We start from the raw sequence: 15,496 nt of genomic DNA, 5'->3' as shown, positions 1-15,496 counted from the left end.
GATAAGGCTGCTGAGGTTCAAATCATGCAGGGAGTCAGACCAAGTCACATGACCAGATCTACAGCCCACCAAGATAGACTGAATTAGGGTTAGGGTTAGGTTAGGGTTGAATTAACCTTTCAAGATGGTTTCACGTAACCAGAAACAGGAAGCTCTGAGCCTGGGACTCACCCTCTAGAGATGGAAATCCACAGAGGGTGGGGCGGTGGTGTACAGTATTTTGCCAGCAAAGACTTCTCTGAATTCCCAGTGTCTGGTCTGCACCAAGTCTGGCACTGCCTTTGGGTGACCTCAGGGGAGGCAGGGGCCCTGGACTTTCCAAGCTCCTATCATCTCTTCGCTACTGGTCCTGAGATGCCTCACCCCTTCAGTGCCCACCCAGCAGCCAGAAAATTGTTCCAAACAAAAACCCTCTGATCACTTTCATCCTCCGCTCCAAATCCCTCCAGTGGCTCTGCATTGCCCTCGAGATGAATCTTTCCAAATGGCTGTGTGGCCTGGTCCCAACCATCTCCAGCCTCTTTGCCCTTCTGTCAGTCTCTCAGGACATACGGTCCAAGCAGGGTGGACTTCATTTAGTGACTGGAACAAATGGCGCTCCTCTCTCACCCCCAGCCCCTTTGCCAGACCTACCTGCCCATCCCTCTGTCCTCACCCAGCGGTCACTCCTCTAAGCCCCTCCCCTGACACCTTAGCCCATGCCAGGTTCCCCCTCAGTGAACCCGTCTCCCACCTTTGTCAACCTGCTTACCACTCCCCTGTACCCACTTAATATCTGTCTCCCCCTCAAAAGACCAAGCTCTGCAAGGTCAAGATCCTGATTATCTTACCCCTCTATCCCCAGCAGCAAGCACGAATGGAACGCTATCAGTGATGTTAGCTTGGGAACAGCTCCAAAAACTCGTTGTTGAGTGAATGAACGGATGGAGAAAGGAACCTGTCCTGCATTAAACTCTCAGGCCTCCGCTGAGGTTCGTCATTTGTTGTTGCTTAGTCACGAAGTCGTGTCCGACTCTGCGACCCCATGGACTATAACCTGCCGGGCTCCTCTGTCCATGGACTTCTCCAGACAACAATACTGGAGTGGGTTGCTGTTTTCTCTTCCTGGATCCTCCCGACCCAGGGATTGAACCTGTGTCTTCTACATGGGCAGACAGAGTCTTTACCTCGGAGCCACCGGGGAAGCCTCCTCTGGGGCTAATGGCGTGAAGAAGCATCCTGATGGTGTGTATCTGTGAGCAGGAAGGCCAAGGGGTGCCCTCAGGTGCTGGGTAAGGAGCAGCCGTGTCCCTAGTGAACCCAGGGCACAGATGGGGGTCACTGACCTGGGCCAGTGCCCACGCCTCCCCACCGAGGCCCCAGTCTGCTGGTCATCGCTGCCAGGCAGCCCAGTGTCTGCTTCTCGGCTGCCTAAGCTGGACCTCACAGGCATGAGGCCAGTCTTGAGAGCTTTGGTCACAGGGTGCCTGGGGCTCTCTCTCACCGGATGGGCCAGCTGGCAGGTGTGTGGGTCTGTGGGTCGGTGTGTGTGCCCAGTCTGATCTGCTCATAACAAGCCCAACATACACCCTCCCACCCATGAGGTCTGCCCCGCGGCCCACAGAGCTGGCCGCAGACACGCTGAAGAAACGAGGTGCTGGCCTCCCGCCAGCCTGTCTCTCCCAGACTGGCATCGCTCAGCCTTTCTCAAGCGGTGGGTTCTGTGCTGGATGGTGCCCGCCTACCCCGTGCCTACCACCTCTGCCGTTGCCCTCCTGCTCTGAGCCCAGGCCGGTGGCCGGTGCGAGTGCCTGAGTTGAGGGCAGAGGAGGTGTTATCCCCCAGGCTCTCTCCATGCCCACTGGCTACAGCGACCTTGACCAAAGGCACCTTCCAGACATCCTCCCTGCAAACTGCAACTCTAATATTTGAGTTACAGCCCTCTCCCCTCAGCCCCCTGACCCCTGGCAGCTCCAGGGTGTCACTGCCCCTTGGTGCTTTAACCCTGATGCACCTTGTACTAAGAGTGCCCTCTTAATCCCTCATCACTTACCTTCTCAGCTAACCATCTTGTTTTTCTCAGATGCAAATTTCAAAGAGGCCCAAGTTCCTGCCCTTGAGCAGAACTGAAAGAACCTGACAGGCCACTCCCAACTGGCCTTCCACACCCTCCTGAGCTCCCTGGGGTCAGACTCCCCTTCCACGGGACAGCAGCTGCTAAGGAAACTGCAAAGAACCAGTGCCGCCTCTCCAGAACGGTCCACCCCTCCTCCCAGCCTCCTCCTCTGGCTCAGCTCCACTGCCTGGTAGGGGAGAGGGACTGCAGCCTGGGGGTTGGGGTGGGGGGACGCCTCACATCTAAGGCAAGGACAGGAAAGAGCAAACACTTAAAACCCATCAACAGAAAAGTCTGGTGAGACCACTCGGCCCAGCAAGATCCAACAAGTATTTCTGCAAACACCATTCACTGAGATGCTCCATAAAAAAAAAATGAAATTCTGCAGTCCAGGGAGTTTTGGAAAACTAACACACCATATCATCCCCTCTCGGAGAATCACAATCCACACTGGCATAGTCAAGACTGAGAAGACCTAAAGAAAAAGTACCTGTTAAAGATTGTTTGTTGTTTTTGCTTTCTTTCTGGCCACACTGCACGTGGGATCTTAGTTCCCTGACCAGGAATCAAAACCTTGCCGTTTGCAAGGAAGCGTGGAGCCTTAACCACTGAACCCCCAGGGAAGTCTCGAAAAGGTACCTATTAAAGGTCACTGAACCAGCATTTCATCAGCTATTAATAGATGATGTGGTTGGATAGACAGGCTGAGGATAGATGGGAGATAGAGATTGAGATTAATTTTTATAGTTATATAAGTACAATGAAACACAGTTTTAAATAGCAGGGATCCAGACCAACCATTTTCATTTTATAAATGAAGTCATGGGGGCTCAGAAAAGCTTTTACCCAAGGTCACACCACAGCACTAGAATCCAGGCCTCCTGATGCCTAGTCCAGGCTTTTTCCAACAGGCCCTGTTTCTTTTTTTGCTTGACTCTAAACCCCAGGACTTCTGGTAATCAAAGAGATCAATGCTATTTTCAAGACAGACTCTGGTGTTTGTGATTAATCTCAGTGACTTCACAGGGCTTCCCTTGCAGGCATGCCCTTTGCTGAGGAAGGTGCCCTTTCCCGCATCCCAGACTCCAGGTCGACCGTGGAGGGTGGCAGGGCCCAGGGCAGAGGCCTGCAGGTGAGGGTGACATCGAGCCCTCACTCTGGATACTGGGTCCTGCCACCCTGGTGGCTCAGACAGTAAAGAATCCGCCTGCAGTGCGGGAGACCTGGATTCAATCCCTGGGTTGAGAAGATCCCCTGGAAAAGGGCATGGCAACCCAACTCCAGTACTCTTGCCTGAAGAATCCCCACGGACAGAGGAGCCTGGTGGGCTACAGCCCATGGGGTTGCAAAGTGTCAGACACAACTGAGCGACTAAACAAAATACAAAAACAAAAAACAATCTTTAACAGGTACTTTTTCTTTAGGTCTTCTCAGAGTCTTGGCTAGGCCAGTGTGGATTGTGATTCTCCGATTCACACACTCAGCTTGAGTTTGGGAAGTGGGCTTCCTGACAGGTGTCCCCAAATGGGAACAGACATTTAACAGGACATCCTCAGTGATGAAGTTGGAGACACAAAATCTGGGGACTGACTTAGGCCTTGGTGCATTATATAGGCCTGGCACTGTTCCACAGGGCTCAGCTGCTAGAACCAGAGTTGCCTTCCCACCCGTTCCTCCCTAAGCCTAAGTCTTGGCATCTCTGAGCTCCTGCATCTTACTCCCTGAGCCCCCAGCCACAGCCATCTCTCCCACACTGCACACTCACAGCACAGAGATGTGTGTGTGTGTGTGTGTGTGTGTGTGTGTGTGCGCGCGCGCACACGTGCTCACTCAGTTGTCAGATTCTTTGCAACCCTATAGACTATATAGCCTGCCAAACTTTTCTGTTTATGGGATTTTTCTGGCAAGAATATTGGAGTGGGTAGCCATTTCCTCCTCGAGGAGCTTCCTGACCCAGGGATTGAACCCACATCTCCTGCATTGGTAGGTACATTCTTTACCACTGAGTCACCAAGGAAGGGGCTGCTAATGCCAGAGACCCAGGTTCAATCCTGGTCTGGGAAGATCCCCTGGAGAAGGAAATGGCAACCCACTCCAGTATCCTTGCTGTGGAGAATTCCATGGACAGAGGAGCCTGGTAGGCTATAGTCCATGACGTCATAAAGAGTCAGACATGACTTAGTGACTAAATACACACACACCAGGGAAAACCCTCCTCCAGCCCTTTAGCAGAGAAGAAATTGAACTGAGACTTTCAGGAAAGACAGACCCTTGGGGCTTAGGCTCAAAGAAGGCTGCCCGCCCCCAACTCCAGGCACTGGGTAGGAGTGAGCCTGGCAAGACATGCTTCAGAGCCCAAAGCCAGTGGCTTTTGGTGCCCCAACCAAAATCACGTAAAATAGAAGACTTCACCACAAAAACAGACCCAGGTAATCAGGATCAGATATAGACCAGAAGCCCTAGACTGACAGGCTTATCTCCTCATCTTTAGACTGAGATCCTCAAATCCCCTCCCCCACCCCAGACCTACTGGACTGCGGCTTGAGGCCTCTGCAGTGAACAGTGGTGCCCCCAGCATCCTAGCCTCAGCTCCAGCCCTCTCTCCCTTCCATTCCCCAGGCCTCATCCATCTCTGGGGCTTCTCTGCTGCTGGGGTGGGGCAGGGAGGGCCTGCCCTCTGTGGCTCTAGTGCCCACACTTCCCCTTTCTCAGAGAGCAGGGCCACTTCCCTGAAGACAGCAGTTAACATCAAGCAGTGTTTGTATCTGCACCTGTGTCTGGGACGCACAACCCAGTCTGGGGGCCTGTCGGGCTGGCCTATTGTCTGGCACTGTTTGCCTTTGGGGCAATAGGTGCCTTGAGCAAGCTGGGAGAGAGGAGGCTGCTGTAGGGGTAGGGAGCAGGGCACAGCCCCAGACCGGGCAGCTTTGATGCCAAAGGCTGTGGCTTCTGAAGCTCCAGGCAAGGGTCGCTGGAGCCAAATGCCTGTCCACTGGCCTGTCTTCAGAGTCAGAGCATCTGATGCTAGAGGACACTCCCTCCCACCTCTAATAAAACCCCTCAGAAACATGGTCTTCCTTCTTCCAGGCCCCTCAAAGCCCAGATCCCTTCTAAGGGCTCTGCACCCTCCCACCCCTGCATACCTACCCTAACCCCTGTGCTGTGCTATGCTTAGTCACTCAGTCATGTCCGACTCTTTGCGACCTTGTGGACTGTAGCTCGCTAGGCTCATCTGTCCATGGGGGATTCTCCAGGCAAGAATACTGGAGTGGGTTGTGCCATGCTCTCCTCCAGGGGATCTTCGCAACTCAGGGATCAAACCCCAGGTCTCCCGTATTGCAGGCAGATTCTTAATCGCTTGAGCCACCAGGGAAGCCCAAGAATACTAGAGTGGGTAGCCTATCCCTTCTCCAGGGGATTTTCCTGACCCAGGAATCGAACTGGGGTCTCCTGCATTGCAGGCAGATTCTTTACCAGCTGAGCTATGAAGGAAGCCCACCCTCACCCCACCCCCATCCCAAAAAAGTTAATAAGGAGATGTTGCAGGTGCTGCCCCAGGGGGAACACCTGGAGGTGAACTGATGATCTGCTTCTGGGGCATCCAGAGCTGGGCTGCATGCGTGTTGTAAGTGGCTGGTCTTACAAACCCGTCTCCCCCCAGACTTGGACCTGTGGCTTGGGATTGCCCTTCAAACCCAGCTCCTGGGACGGTGACTCTCCTTCACCAGCACAGCCTTTTATAATACACACATGAGAACTATTAATATTCCACTCTTGGTCAGTTGCTTCCAATAGAAGGTCACCCAGAGCTGGGGGACCCTGAGCAGCTCACTTCCTCTAAGAAGATGAGGGGCTGAATTCCTGGATTTCCAGACCCTTCCAGCTTCAAAGTGCCATCACCATAACCACAGGGCAAGGGTCTTAAGCCCTCCTAGACATAGGGAGAGAAGTCAATATTACAGGAATGCAACAGGAAGGATCCCAGCCTTTGGCCAGAGACAACTCAACTGATCAAATATGTGGTTCTGTTTAGGTTTATACCACAATTGCTTCATATACCATGCTTGCGTGCTAAGCTGCTTCAGTAGTGTCTGACTCTGTGACCCTATGGATTGTAGCCCACCAGGCTCCTCTGTCCATGGGATTCTCCAGGCAAGAATCCTGGAGTGGATTGCCATGCCCTCTTCCAGGGGATCTTCCCAAATCAGGGATTGAACCCTTGTCCCAGGCATCTCCTGCATTGGCAAGCAGGTTATTTACCACTAGCATCACCTGGGAAGCCTATACCATACTACGGGCTATGTACCACATGTTGTATATCATTACATTGTTAGGTCTGGTACACATTTGGAGTATATGGCATAATTTGTGCATCTACCACACTTGGGCAATGTATACATTTTGAGGAATAACACATGTAGGGGCATAAAGACACTGCAGCACGCACACACTTTGTGTATACCTGCACACTCGGAATATATCCAGTGCTCTGGAGATATAGCACACCTTGTGTAGAGACTCCACTGCTCGGAGCATTCTACGAAGTCTTAGTGATATAACTCCGGCAAGACTCTGGGGTGAACAGTATAGACCCTAAGACCTGATCACCCTGCATGCAGTACACTCCCCCCACTGTGGTTAACCTTGAATAAATCCCTTGCCCTCTGAGCCTCAGTTTTTTTCACCTGTTAAATGGGGATCATAACAGTACCTACCCTCATAGGCTTTGGGGGACAATTAAATGAAACAGAGCTTATAACAGACTCACCATTGCTTCTGGCAAAGAAGAAACAGATGATAAATGGCAGCTTTGTTACTGCTTGGCCTTTTAAAAGTGTTTTATAATGCATAAGTATTTTTTAATTTCAAATATACATAAATTCAGATGTTTCCAGAGTCTTAATGCTTTTGAAAACTCAGATAACAGACAGACCATTTAATTCATATTTATTTCACATTTGATCTGTAAACTTTTTGTTAAAAAAAATCCACTGTCATTAGCAACATGTGCTGACATTAATTTTTCTTTAGTGAAATATGAGCGCAGGCCTTAAAGAGTCTCTGTCTAAAACATAGGGCAACTTGGATGTAAACAAGGTCGCCGCCCTTCTCCCTTGACTTTGGGAGTTTATCAGTGACTTGATCTCAACCAGAAAAACACGGAGGAAAAATGGACATTTTGATACTTAAGAGCTCTTGGGGCAGGAACTGTACAGTTGGGCAGGCCCATTTGTCTCTTCAAACTGTTTACTTTGGGCAAATTGTATCAGGTTTGCTTCTTCCACATAATTTCCACTTCTCCGTGTCTAAAAACAGCAGGTAAAAGATTTCCCACAGTCAGCACTCTGAAGGAGGGAGTGGTAACACATACATCCAAGATGGAAACACATATTTTTCAAGCAGTGGCCCCAGAGGAAGGGAGGAAGGGGATACTGGAAAGAGAAGGTTTTAAAGTGCAGTACTGGAGTGAAAAAGGGTGCATCCGAGAATAATGGCTTTATACACAGGGCTGCTGCAAGGCAGAAAGGTTCATTTACTTCTGTCTTGATCCATCCTTGTAATATTTACATAGGACAAGGCAATTATGCTGTTAGGCACAGGGGTGGGGAAATGGACAGAAATCTTTTCCCCCTCAGGAAATCTCAACGCAAGTCCAGTCCCAAGGGACAGTCACCAGTTGCTGGTGAAAAGAACACAGAGAGGGTAATGACACCAGAAAAGGGCTCACTTTGCAAAGAGGCTTGCCCTGAACTAGACACAATGTGTCTGCCTGGAGAGCATCTCCAGCAGCCAGGATTCAAACGTCAAAAGCCAAGAGACATTTAGGACCCCACCCCCATCCCCAAGTACTATCAAAAATAGTGTATATTTACAAGTGGGGGGCAGGGGGGATGGGAGGGCCGGCAGGGCTGCCCTGAGCATTTGTTTAAAAATAGAGTTGGGGAAGGGGGAGAGCAATTAGCCAGGGCTGGGTAACCCCCACCCCCACCCCATCTGTTAACCCTTTGGGAGCGCTCCATCCCCTCTGGGCTCTCGTGCTTGCTCTGAACGACTGTGACAGCTGGGTCCAGGTGAGGTGAAAATACTTTTAGGAAACAATACTGATTTGGGGCTGCCCAAGAACCCAGGAAGATGGCTCTGAGTGAGGAGCTGCCCTAACAATAATGAGGGGGTTGGAGTTGGGGGTATGGCCCTCCCAGCCAGTACTTTTCTCAAGTAGGAGAGCGCAGATGCCCGCAAGAAGCGGCAGAGCCATCCTGGGGCCAAGAAACTAGGAACAGGCAGGACCCGGGTTTTGGCAGGACACGTAGACGCGCCCCCTGGATCCCAGCTGCCTGCAGTCAGCGCAAGTCTGTTCTCCGGGCGCGGACTCCGCACTCACACGATCCGCTTCCTGTCCCCCCGGCAGAGGATCTTCTTGAAGGCGCGGCGGAAGTCGTGATTGAAGATGGTGTATATGACCGGGTTCAGCGAGCTGTTGCAGTAGCCGAACCAGAAGAAGAACTTGAAGAGCGTGGGCGGCACGGGGCAGCCGATGGCCGTGAGCGTGTAGGTGAAGAAGAAGGGGAACCAGCACACCACGAACACGCCGATGACCACCGCCAGCACGAAGGTGAAGCGCTTCTCGCGGTTCTGCCGCCCGCGCCAGCGCGACGCCTTGGCGCCCCCGCCAGAGCGCTCCTCCGCCGGCCCGGCCGCGGGTGCCCCCGGCCCCGTCGCCCCCGGCCCGCGCCTTGGCAGGCTGTCCCCGGGCTTCACCTGGCTCGCCCGGGCCTTGCCTTTGGCCCGGGGCCCGCGCTCCGACCTGCGGGACCCCGGGGGCCGCTCAGCATGCTCAGACGAGGAGCTCTCCTCTAGGTCCAGCGCGTCGGCGTCCGGCGGCCCTGCGGGCGCGGGCTCCCCCGGGGCACCATTGAGCTGGACCTGCAGCGACTCGACCTCGGCGCCCACGGGGCCCACGCCGCCGCGCTCCGGGCCCAAGCCGTTGGGCCTGCGCTCGGCGCCCCCTGGCAGCTCAGCGGCGGTGGCATCGGGACCCCGGCGACTGGGCGGCACGCGGGTGCGGCGCTTGGCGATCTGGTAGATGCGCACATAGACCAGGATCATGATCAGGCAGGGCGCGAAGAAGGAGCCGATGCTCGACGAGATGACGTACCACTTCTGGTCGTTGATCTCACAGCGCGGTTCGGAGGACGGCTGGCCACTCCTGCCTCTCTTCTTCTCGAAGGAAATGAGCGGGGGGAAGGAGATGACGGCCGAGATGACCCACACCGTGACGATGATGGCCTTGATGCGGCGTGGCGTGCGCTTCAGGTTGTACTCTATGGCCTGGGTGATGGACCAGTAACGATCCAGGCTGATGGCGCACAGGTGCACTATGGAAGACGTGCAGAAGAGCACGTCGAGCGCCAGGTAGATCTCACACCACGCCTTGCCGAAGTACCAGTAGCCCATGACCTCGTTGGCCAGCGAGAAAGGGATGACAAGCGTGGCCACCAGGATGTCAGCCGAAGCCAGAGACACCAGGAAGAGATTCTGGGGCGCCTTGAGCGCGCGGCTTGTGAACACAGCAATGATGACAAGCACGTTACCGAACACTGTGAACAGCATGAGCAGGCCAGCCAGGCACACCAGCGTCAGCGTCACCTGCAGGGAGTAGGGGGTGGCCCGGGCGCCGCCCCCCGGGGCCTCGGTCCCGTTCCAGCTCGCGTTGCCCGCGTCCGGCTGCAGGGAGCCCATGGGCGCGAAGCTGCCCTCGGCCAGCGGCTGCTCCTGGCGGAACATGAACGCGGGTGCCCACTCGCCTGGGCCTGCTGCCAGCTGCCTTCCGGCCCGGTGCCCGTGGGTCCTCCTCTTCCTTTCGCGCCCCGCTCGCCCCGCCGCACCTCACATGGAGAAGGGGCCTCAGGGAGGCCGGGCCCCGAGCTGGGGGACCGCTAGTGGCCCATGGGCCCGGCTCCCGCGAACCGCACCCGGTCCGCGCGCTTCGGGCGCTCGGGGTCGGCGCCTTCTCGCTCCCAGCTCCTAGATACAGCCAAGTTTTATTTCTAAGCGGCGGGAGAGAGTAGGTCGAACCGATGGGGAAAGAGATTTATTCTTCAAGAAGAGAGAACAAAAATCATCGGTGGCCTGATGACTTGGAAAGATAACAGGAAATTAAATATATCTGTTTCTATATCTTTGACTCTTGAGCCTGAGCGAAAGCAAGAGGTCTTACCGTGTGCGGGGCCCGCCCCCAACCCGGGAGGCAGCCGAGGGGTGCTGATGCTGGCTTGGGGTCCTGTGTCTCTCTCCTTATATCTCCGAAGCGAACACCGACTCTCTCGCTTCCCCCAGACGCGGCGGGGCCGGCGGGGCCCGGGTTGGGGCCACGGTGCGGACTCTGCCGCCTCTCGGAGCGTCGCGGGACTTCCAAAGTTGAGTGCCCTGCTGGGGCTGGGGCGCAGCGCGCGGAGCTCGGAGGCGGCGGCGGCGGTGGGATTGAGGAGTGTGGGGGCCGCATGAAGGCGCCCCCGTCCTCAGGCGGACCCGGGCGGGTAGGCGATCGGCCCTCCAGGAACCGCGACCGAGGCAGGTGGTCTCCTGGGCGTCGGCACGGCGAGCTTCGGGCGCTGAGCGCGACGGGACAGGCTGGGGTCCGAGGGCAGCGTGAGTTTGGGAAGGAGAGCAGGGCTGGGGAGAGAAGGTGCTGGGGGTGGCCGGGCGGCGGCGCGCCGGCTGCTAGGCGTCTGCACTGAAGCCCGGGCAGCTGCTTCTCCGCCGCACTAGCCGTGAACTGGTTTTATAGCCCCAGGATCAAGCCGGCGTTGCTGAGCAGCCGGCGTCAGCCCCCACGTGGGAAGCCGACCCTCCCCCGCCCCTTGCACCTCCCCTCCGCGGGTCTAGCGCCCTCGCCCAGCGCGGGACCCACTGGAACCCTGCCCCCCTGGTGAGACGGGCCCTTTGGGGAGGCGGATACCCTGAGCGAGGGATTTAAAGGGCGTGCCTGGGGAGTGCCTGCTGGGAATTGGCCAAGCATCTCTGGGCGCGCCGAGCAGAACACATTGGGCACCCGGGAGTGGCCACATCGAGCTGAGTGGGACTTGGGAGGAAAGGGTGTTGAGGTCCCCTGGATGAATCGGGAGAAGCAATTACCGGTACAGGTCGCATCCGGAGCAACCGCGCCCTGGGCCGGGCCACACTTTTCCTGCAAGTGCTCCTGGCGGCGGGGCGAGTGGGGCTGGTGAGAGGAAGGCGCACGTTCGGATCCAACCCCTTTGGCGGAAAGGGAGGCACCCCCCACGCGGAATGGGCTCCGCCAGAGTTAGGAGTTCCACTGTGGGGAGAGGCGGCCATTTGTGGTTCCAGCTGCAGAGCTGCTGCGAGACCCGAGCAGCCTGGGTCTGAACCGGCGCCCCCTAGACCACAGTGAGGAGGGGTCCTAGAGCGGAGGCGGCGCGCGGCGGCAGCGCGAGGGCGCACTGACACCTGCCGGCCGCACGCCGGCACCGCTGCAGGTCTGCGCGGACGCCCGGAGCCTACTCTCGTCCCTGAGACTGCCTTCTCTCATCTCAGGGCAAGTTTGGGTCCAAGCTCGGGGACAGAGAACCCAGATTTTTTATTGCACTTTGTTATGTTGCAGAAATCTTCCTAACGCATACACTCCTGTGTGGCTACTCTCTCCCCGGCGAGAGTGAGGCTTGGGCTGATGAAGACACATCAGGAAGAGGGCTCTGCAGGTATCAGAGCCCAGAGCTGGCAGCCCACCCTGCCAGTACAGGGCAACCCACGCTTCCCGCAGATCCCGGAGGCCTGGATCCTGCCTGACTGGTTGCTGTGCTCTGGTCTTCTCTGAACCATTGTGTCTTTGTTGAGGCCGAAAGGTAGACTTCGCCCCCCACCACATCCGCATTTCAGATGCACGCACACCAGTCTTTCAATAAGACGAGGATGCTGACCAAAAGAAGAGAGAATGTTTTCCAGGTTCCATCTGATAGAAACAGAATGGAAAGGGGGTGAGTGCAGTGTTCCTCTGCATGCTCGGTGTCCTGAGATAGATTTTAACGGTTGCTAGAGTACCGGCTTGTACTGTGTTATCTGCACTTTTCAAATAAACAGTAGGCAGTTTAAGGGCAAGGCCCAGGAGGATGGGAACTGTCAGCAGGAGAGAGATTAGACCTAAAGAAAAGTTATCTTATTTAAGGGCCTACTAAACCAAAATACCTTATGTAGTCAATCAAGCTGGAAGTTCTAAGGATGGAACAGATTGCTTCTCTGCCCAGCAGGGTTCAGGCTAGGGCTGAGGACTAAATTAAGGACCTTGAGCATCAAGGCGGAGCATCACCTTCAACACCAGCTGATATCTACAGCCTCTGCCAGTGATACAGGCCAGTGATACAGTAATCAATGTGGTTGCTCTTCATGTAGATAGTCCTGAAGTCTGTGCTTTTCAAAGTATTTCACAGGTGTCTCCTGCAATCATTCCTCCAATCGGATGACCTCTCTTTCCAGATTGATTTCTGAAGAGCCTTTCTAATCCCCTTTTCTGGAGCACCTGAAGAAAGTTAAGGCACTCTTTCCTCCCTCTGTTAAGTCCATTTTCCATCTTCTAACCAAGTCTCAGCTCTGTATCTCCTGAGAGAAGAGATTCGGAGAGATGGCATGAGACTCAGTTGGAAATGTGGTCATGCTCACCTTTGCACAGAAACTAAGAGCCCCAGACCTCAAGTATGAATGCTAAGAGAGACGAACATCAAAGCCCATGGCATCTGGGCTTCACTGTGTTGTTCACAGACCTTAGGGCCCTAGTTTTCATAGACAATCACTGCCTATCTCCACACCAGCTGCTGACACACATCTCTCCTTCCCATCTCATTTCAGAAGCAAAAAGGGAAATGAAAATAGAGGCCACAGGGCTTTCTTTTCTTGGAATCTCTGCTGCTAGCCTGTGTATAACATCTCATGTCACATTTTCTTAAATGCTTCCCAAACAGCCAGTCAGCAGCCAGTCAGCTTCTTAATTCCTGGGTTTGGAGTCTTTTCTCCTAAAATGGAAACGGGTTTTTCAAGGAGCTAGGGTCTTGGAGGCCAATTCAGGACAATTATTAATAATAATGATAGCTGTCTTTTGTTGAGTTCCTAGTACACAACATGTCTAAGGCTAGCTACAGAGCCTCTTTATATGCAGAGTTCTTCCTCTTAACATATGTTTGTCTCTCCATTGTGTCCGACTCTTTGTGACCCCATGAGCTGTAGCCTGCCAGGCTCCTCTGTCCATGGAATTCTCCAGGCAAGAATACTGGAATGGGTTGCCATTCCCTTCTCCAGGGGATCTTCCTAACCCAGGGATCAAACCTGGGTCTCCTACATTGCAGGCAGATTCTTTACTGTCTGAGCCACCAGGGTATCTATCACTAAAGGCTCTGGCTCCTTAGTTTGACACTCAGTGTCAGTATCTGTGAGCTTTAAAAGGCTATGTGGATGCTATTAGTTTTTTGATAGAAGATTTAGTGCTGTGCTTGCTGAGTGAGACAGCACTGAGCAGAGAGATATCCACAAAGACAATAATTTCTATCCAGGCCTGTATATCTGCATTGCTTGGGAAGGTGAAATAGACTTACTAGTGCTCCACCAAGGTAATTTTGATTCATCAGGGCTGTGATGGAATGCAGACTGTGTATTTTAACAAACCTCCTTGGGAGATGCTAACATGCACACTCAGTGAAGATTCACTGCTCTAAGTAATACATAATAAATCTCATTGGGGGCAGGAGTGATGAGCAATTGCCTTGGTGGGGGCATAAAGGTGGTGTCTAAGGAAGGCGAGCTGCTAAGGATGGGCTCCAGATTGAGAATAACTGTCCTAGTTCTTCTGGGTCAGCTAGGAGGGTGTCATATTCTTCCAGGAACCAGAGGCATCAGGAAGTTAGCATTTCTGGCCTAAGGAGAAGTCACTCTAGGGCACACAAATGGAGGTCCACTATTATTTCTACTATTAATAAAAACACATACTACAGAGGATCTGAATAGACAATTTTCCAAAGACGGCATACAAAATGGGCAACAGACACATGAAAAGATGCTCAGCATCACTAATCATCAGAGAAATGCAAATCAAAACTACATTGACTATCACCTCACACTTGTCAGAATGCCATTCTCAAAGTCTACAAACAACAAATGCTAGAGAAAATATCTAAAAAAGGGGATCTTCCTACACTGTTGGCAGGAATGGAAATTGATACAACCACTATGGAGAACAGCAAGGAGGCTCCTTAAAAAGTTAAAATAGGACTACCATATGACCTTGCAATCCCACTCCTGAGCATATATCTGGAAAAAAAAAAACATAATTTGAAAAGATAATGTACCCCAGTGTTCATTGCAGTGCTATTTACAATAGCCAGGACATGGAAGCAACCTAAATGTCCATCAGCAGAGGAATGGATGAAGATGTGGTGCATAAATACAGTGGACTATTACTCAGACATAGAAAAGAATGAAATAATGCCATTCGCAGAAACATGGATGGACCTAGAGATTATCATACTAAGTGCAGTAAGTCAGGCAAAGGAAACAAACATCATTTGATATCACATATCACTTACATATGGAATCTAATTTTTTAAATCATATAAATGAACTTATTTACAAAACAGAAACAGAAAAAAAAAAAAAAGCTTGTGGTTACCAAAGGGGAAATGTGGGTGGGGAGGGGATAAATTATGTGTATTAACATACACATATTACCAGTTAACTAGTGTGAAATAAAAAACATAGATGCTCTCATTTTGTATCTCTAGCTCTACCTCCCTTTCTATCTATATTTTCTTCTGAAAAGGAACACATAAGTACTGGAAGATGGTCTATTTATGACTACCAGCCAGGCAAATTACCAATACATGTAATTTAGCTTATACTAAATTATCTGTTTGTCCTGGAATTACATCTGTAATTAAAGTGCCAGGTAACATTAAAATTCTTGTGTGTGTGCATGTGTGTTCAGTCATTCAGTCGCATCTGACTCTCTGAAACCCCGTGGACTGTAGCCCACCAGGCTCCTCTGTCCATGGAATTCTCCAGGCACGAATACTGGAGTGGGTTGCCATTTCCTCCTCCAGGGGATCTTTCCAACCCAGGGATCAAACCTGCATCTCCCATGCCTCTTGTATTGCAGACAGATTCTTTACCACTGAGCCATGGGGGACTACATCTAAAAAGAGCCAGAAAACTGGATTGGAGATGATATTAATAGCTTATTACTATTTTTTGAAGACTAAGCAAAAACTACATCTTCATTAGCTTGGACTCCTAGGCTCTCACAAATCAAAGTTCAGACACACAAACACAAGCCACACACCCATGCATATGGACCATATGGCACACATACTCACCTATCTGAACATGACGAGCAGGTGGGGA

General features: G+C 52.7%; 2 protein-coding genes across 2 annotated transcripts; both read right to left on the bottom strand.

Moving 5' to 3' along the window:
- Positions 1-5,795: 5,795 nt before the first annotated feature.
- Positions 5,796-11,431, bottom strand: LOC129637124 (proline-rich protein HaeIII subfamily 1-like). The gene is made up of 3 exons (XM_055561095.1): positions 11,231-11,431; positions 10,314-10,871; positions 5,796-6,026 (listed from the first exon to the last, which is right to left on the bottom strand). The coding sequence occupies exons 1-3, from the start codon at positions 11,429-11,431 to the stop codon at positions 5,895-5,897; spliced, it is 891 nt and encodes a 296-aa protein (XP_055417070.1). The 3' UTR covers positions 5,796-5,894.
- Positions 8,283-10,319, bottom strand: ADRA2A (adrenoceptor alpha 2A). Its single transcript, XM_055559953.1, has one exon. It carries the CDS (start codon positions 9,878-9,880, stop codon positions 8,474-8,476), a length of 1,407 nt encoding a protein of 468 aa, XP_055415928.1. The 5' UTR covers positions 9,881-10,319; the 3' UTR covers positions 8,283-8,473.
- Positions 11,432-15,496: the final 4,065 nt, after the last annotated feature.

This window comes from Bubalus kerabau, chromosome 22, assembly GCF_029407905.1.
Source record: "Bubalus kerabau isolate K-KA32 ecotype Philippines breed swamp buffalo chromosome 22, PCC_UOA_SB_1v2, whole genome shotgun sequence".
In the NCBI taxonomy this organism is placed as follows: domain Eukaryota; kingdom Metazoa; phylum Chordata; class Mammalia; order Artiodactyla; family Bovidae; genus Bubalus; species Bubalus kerabau.
The sequence above is the reverse complement of the archived record's forward strand: the minus strand, read 5'-3'. Positions and strand labels throughout refer to the sequence as shown.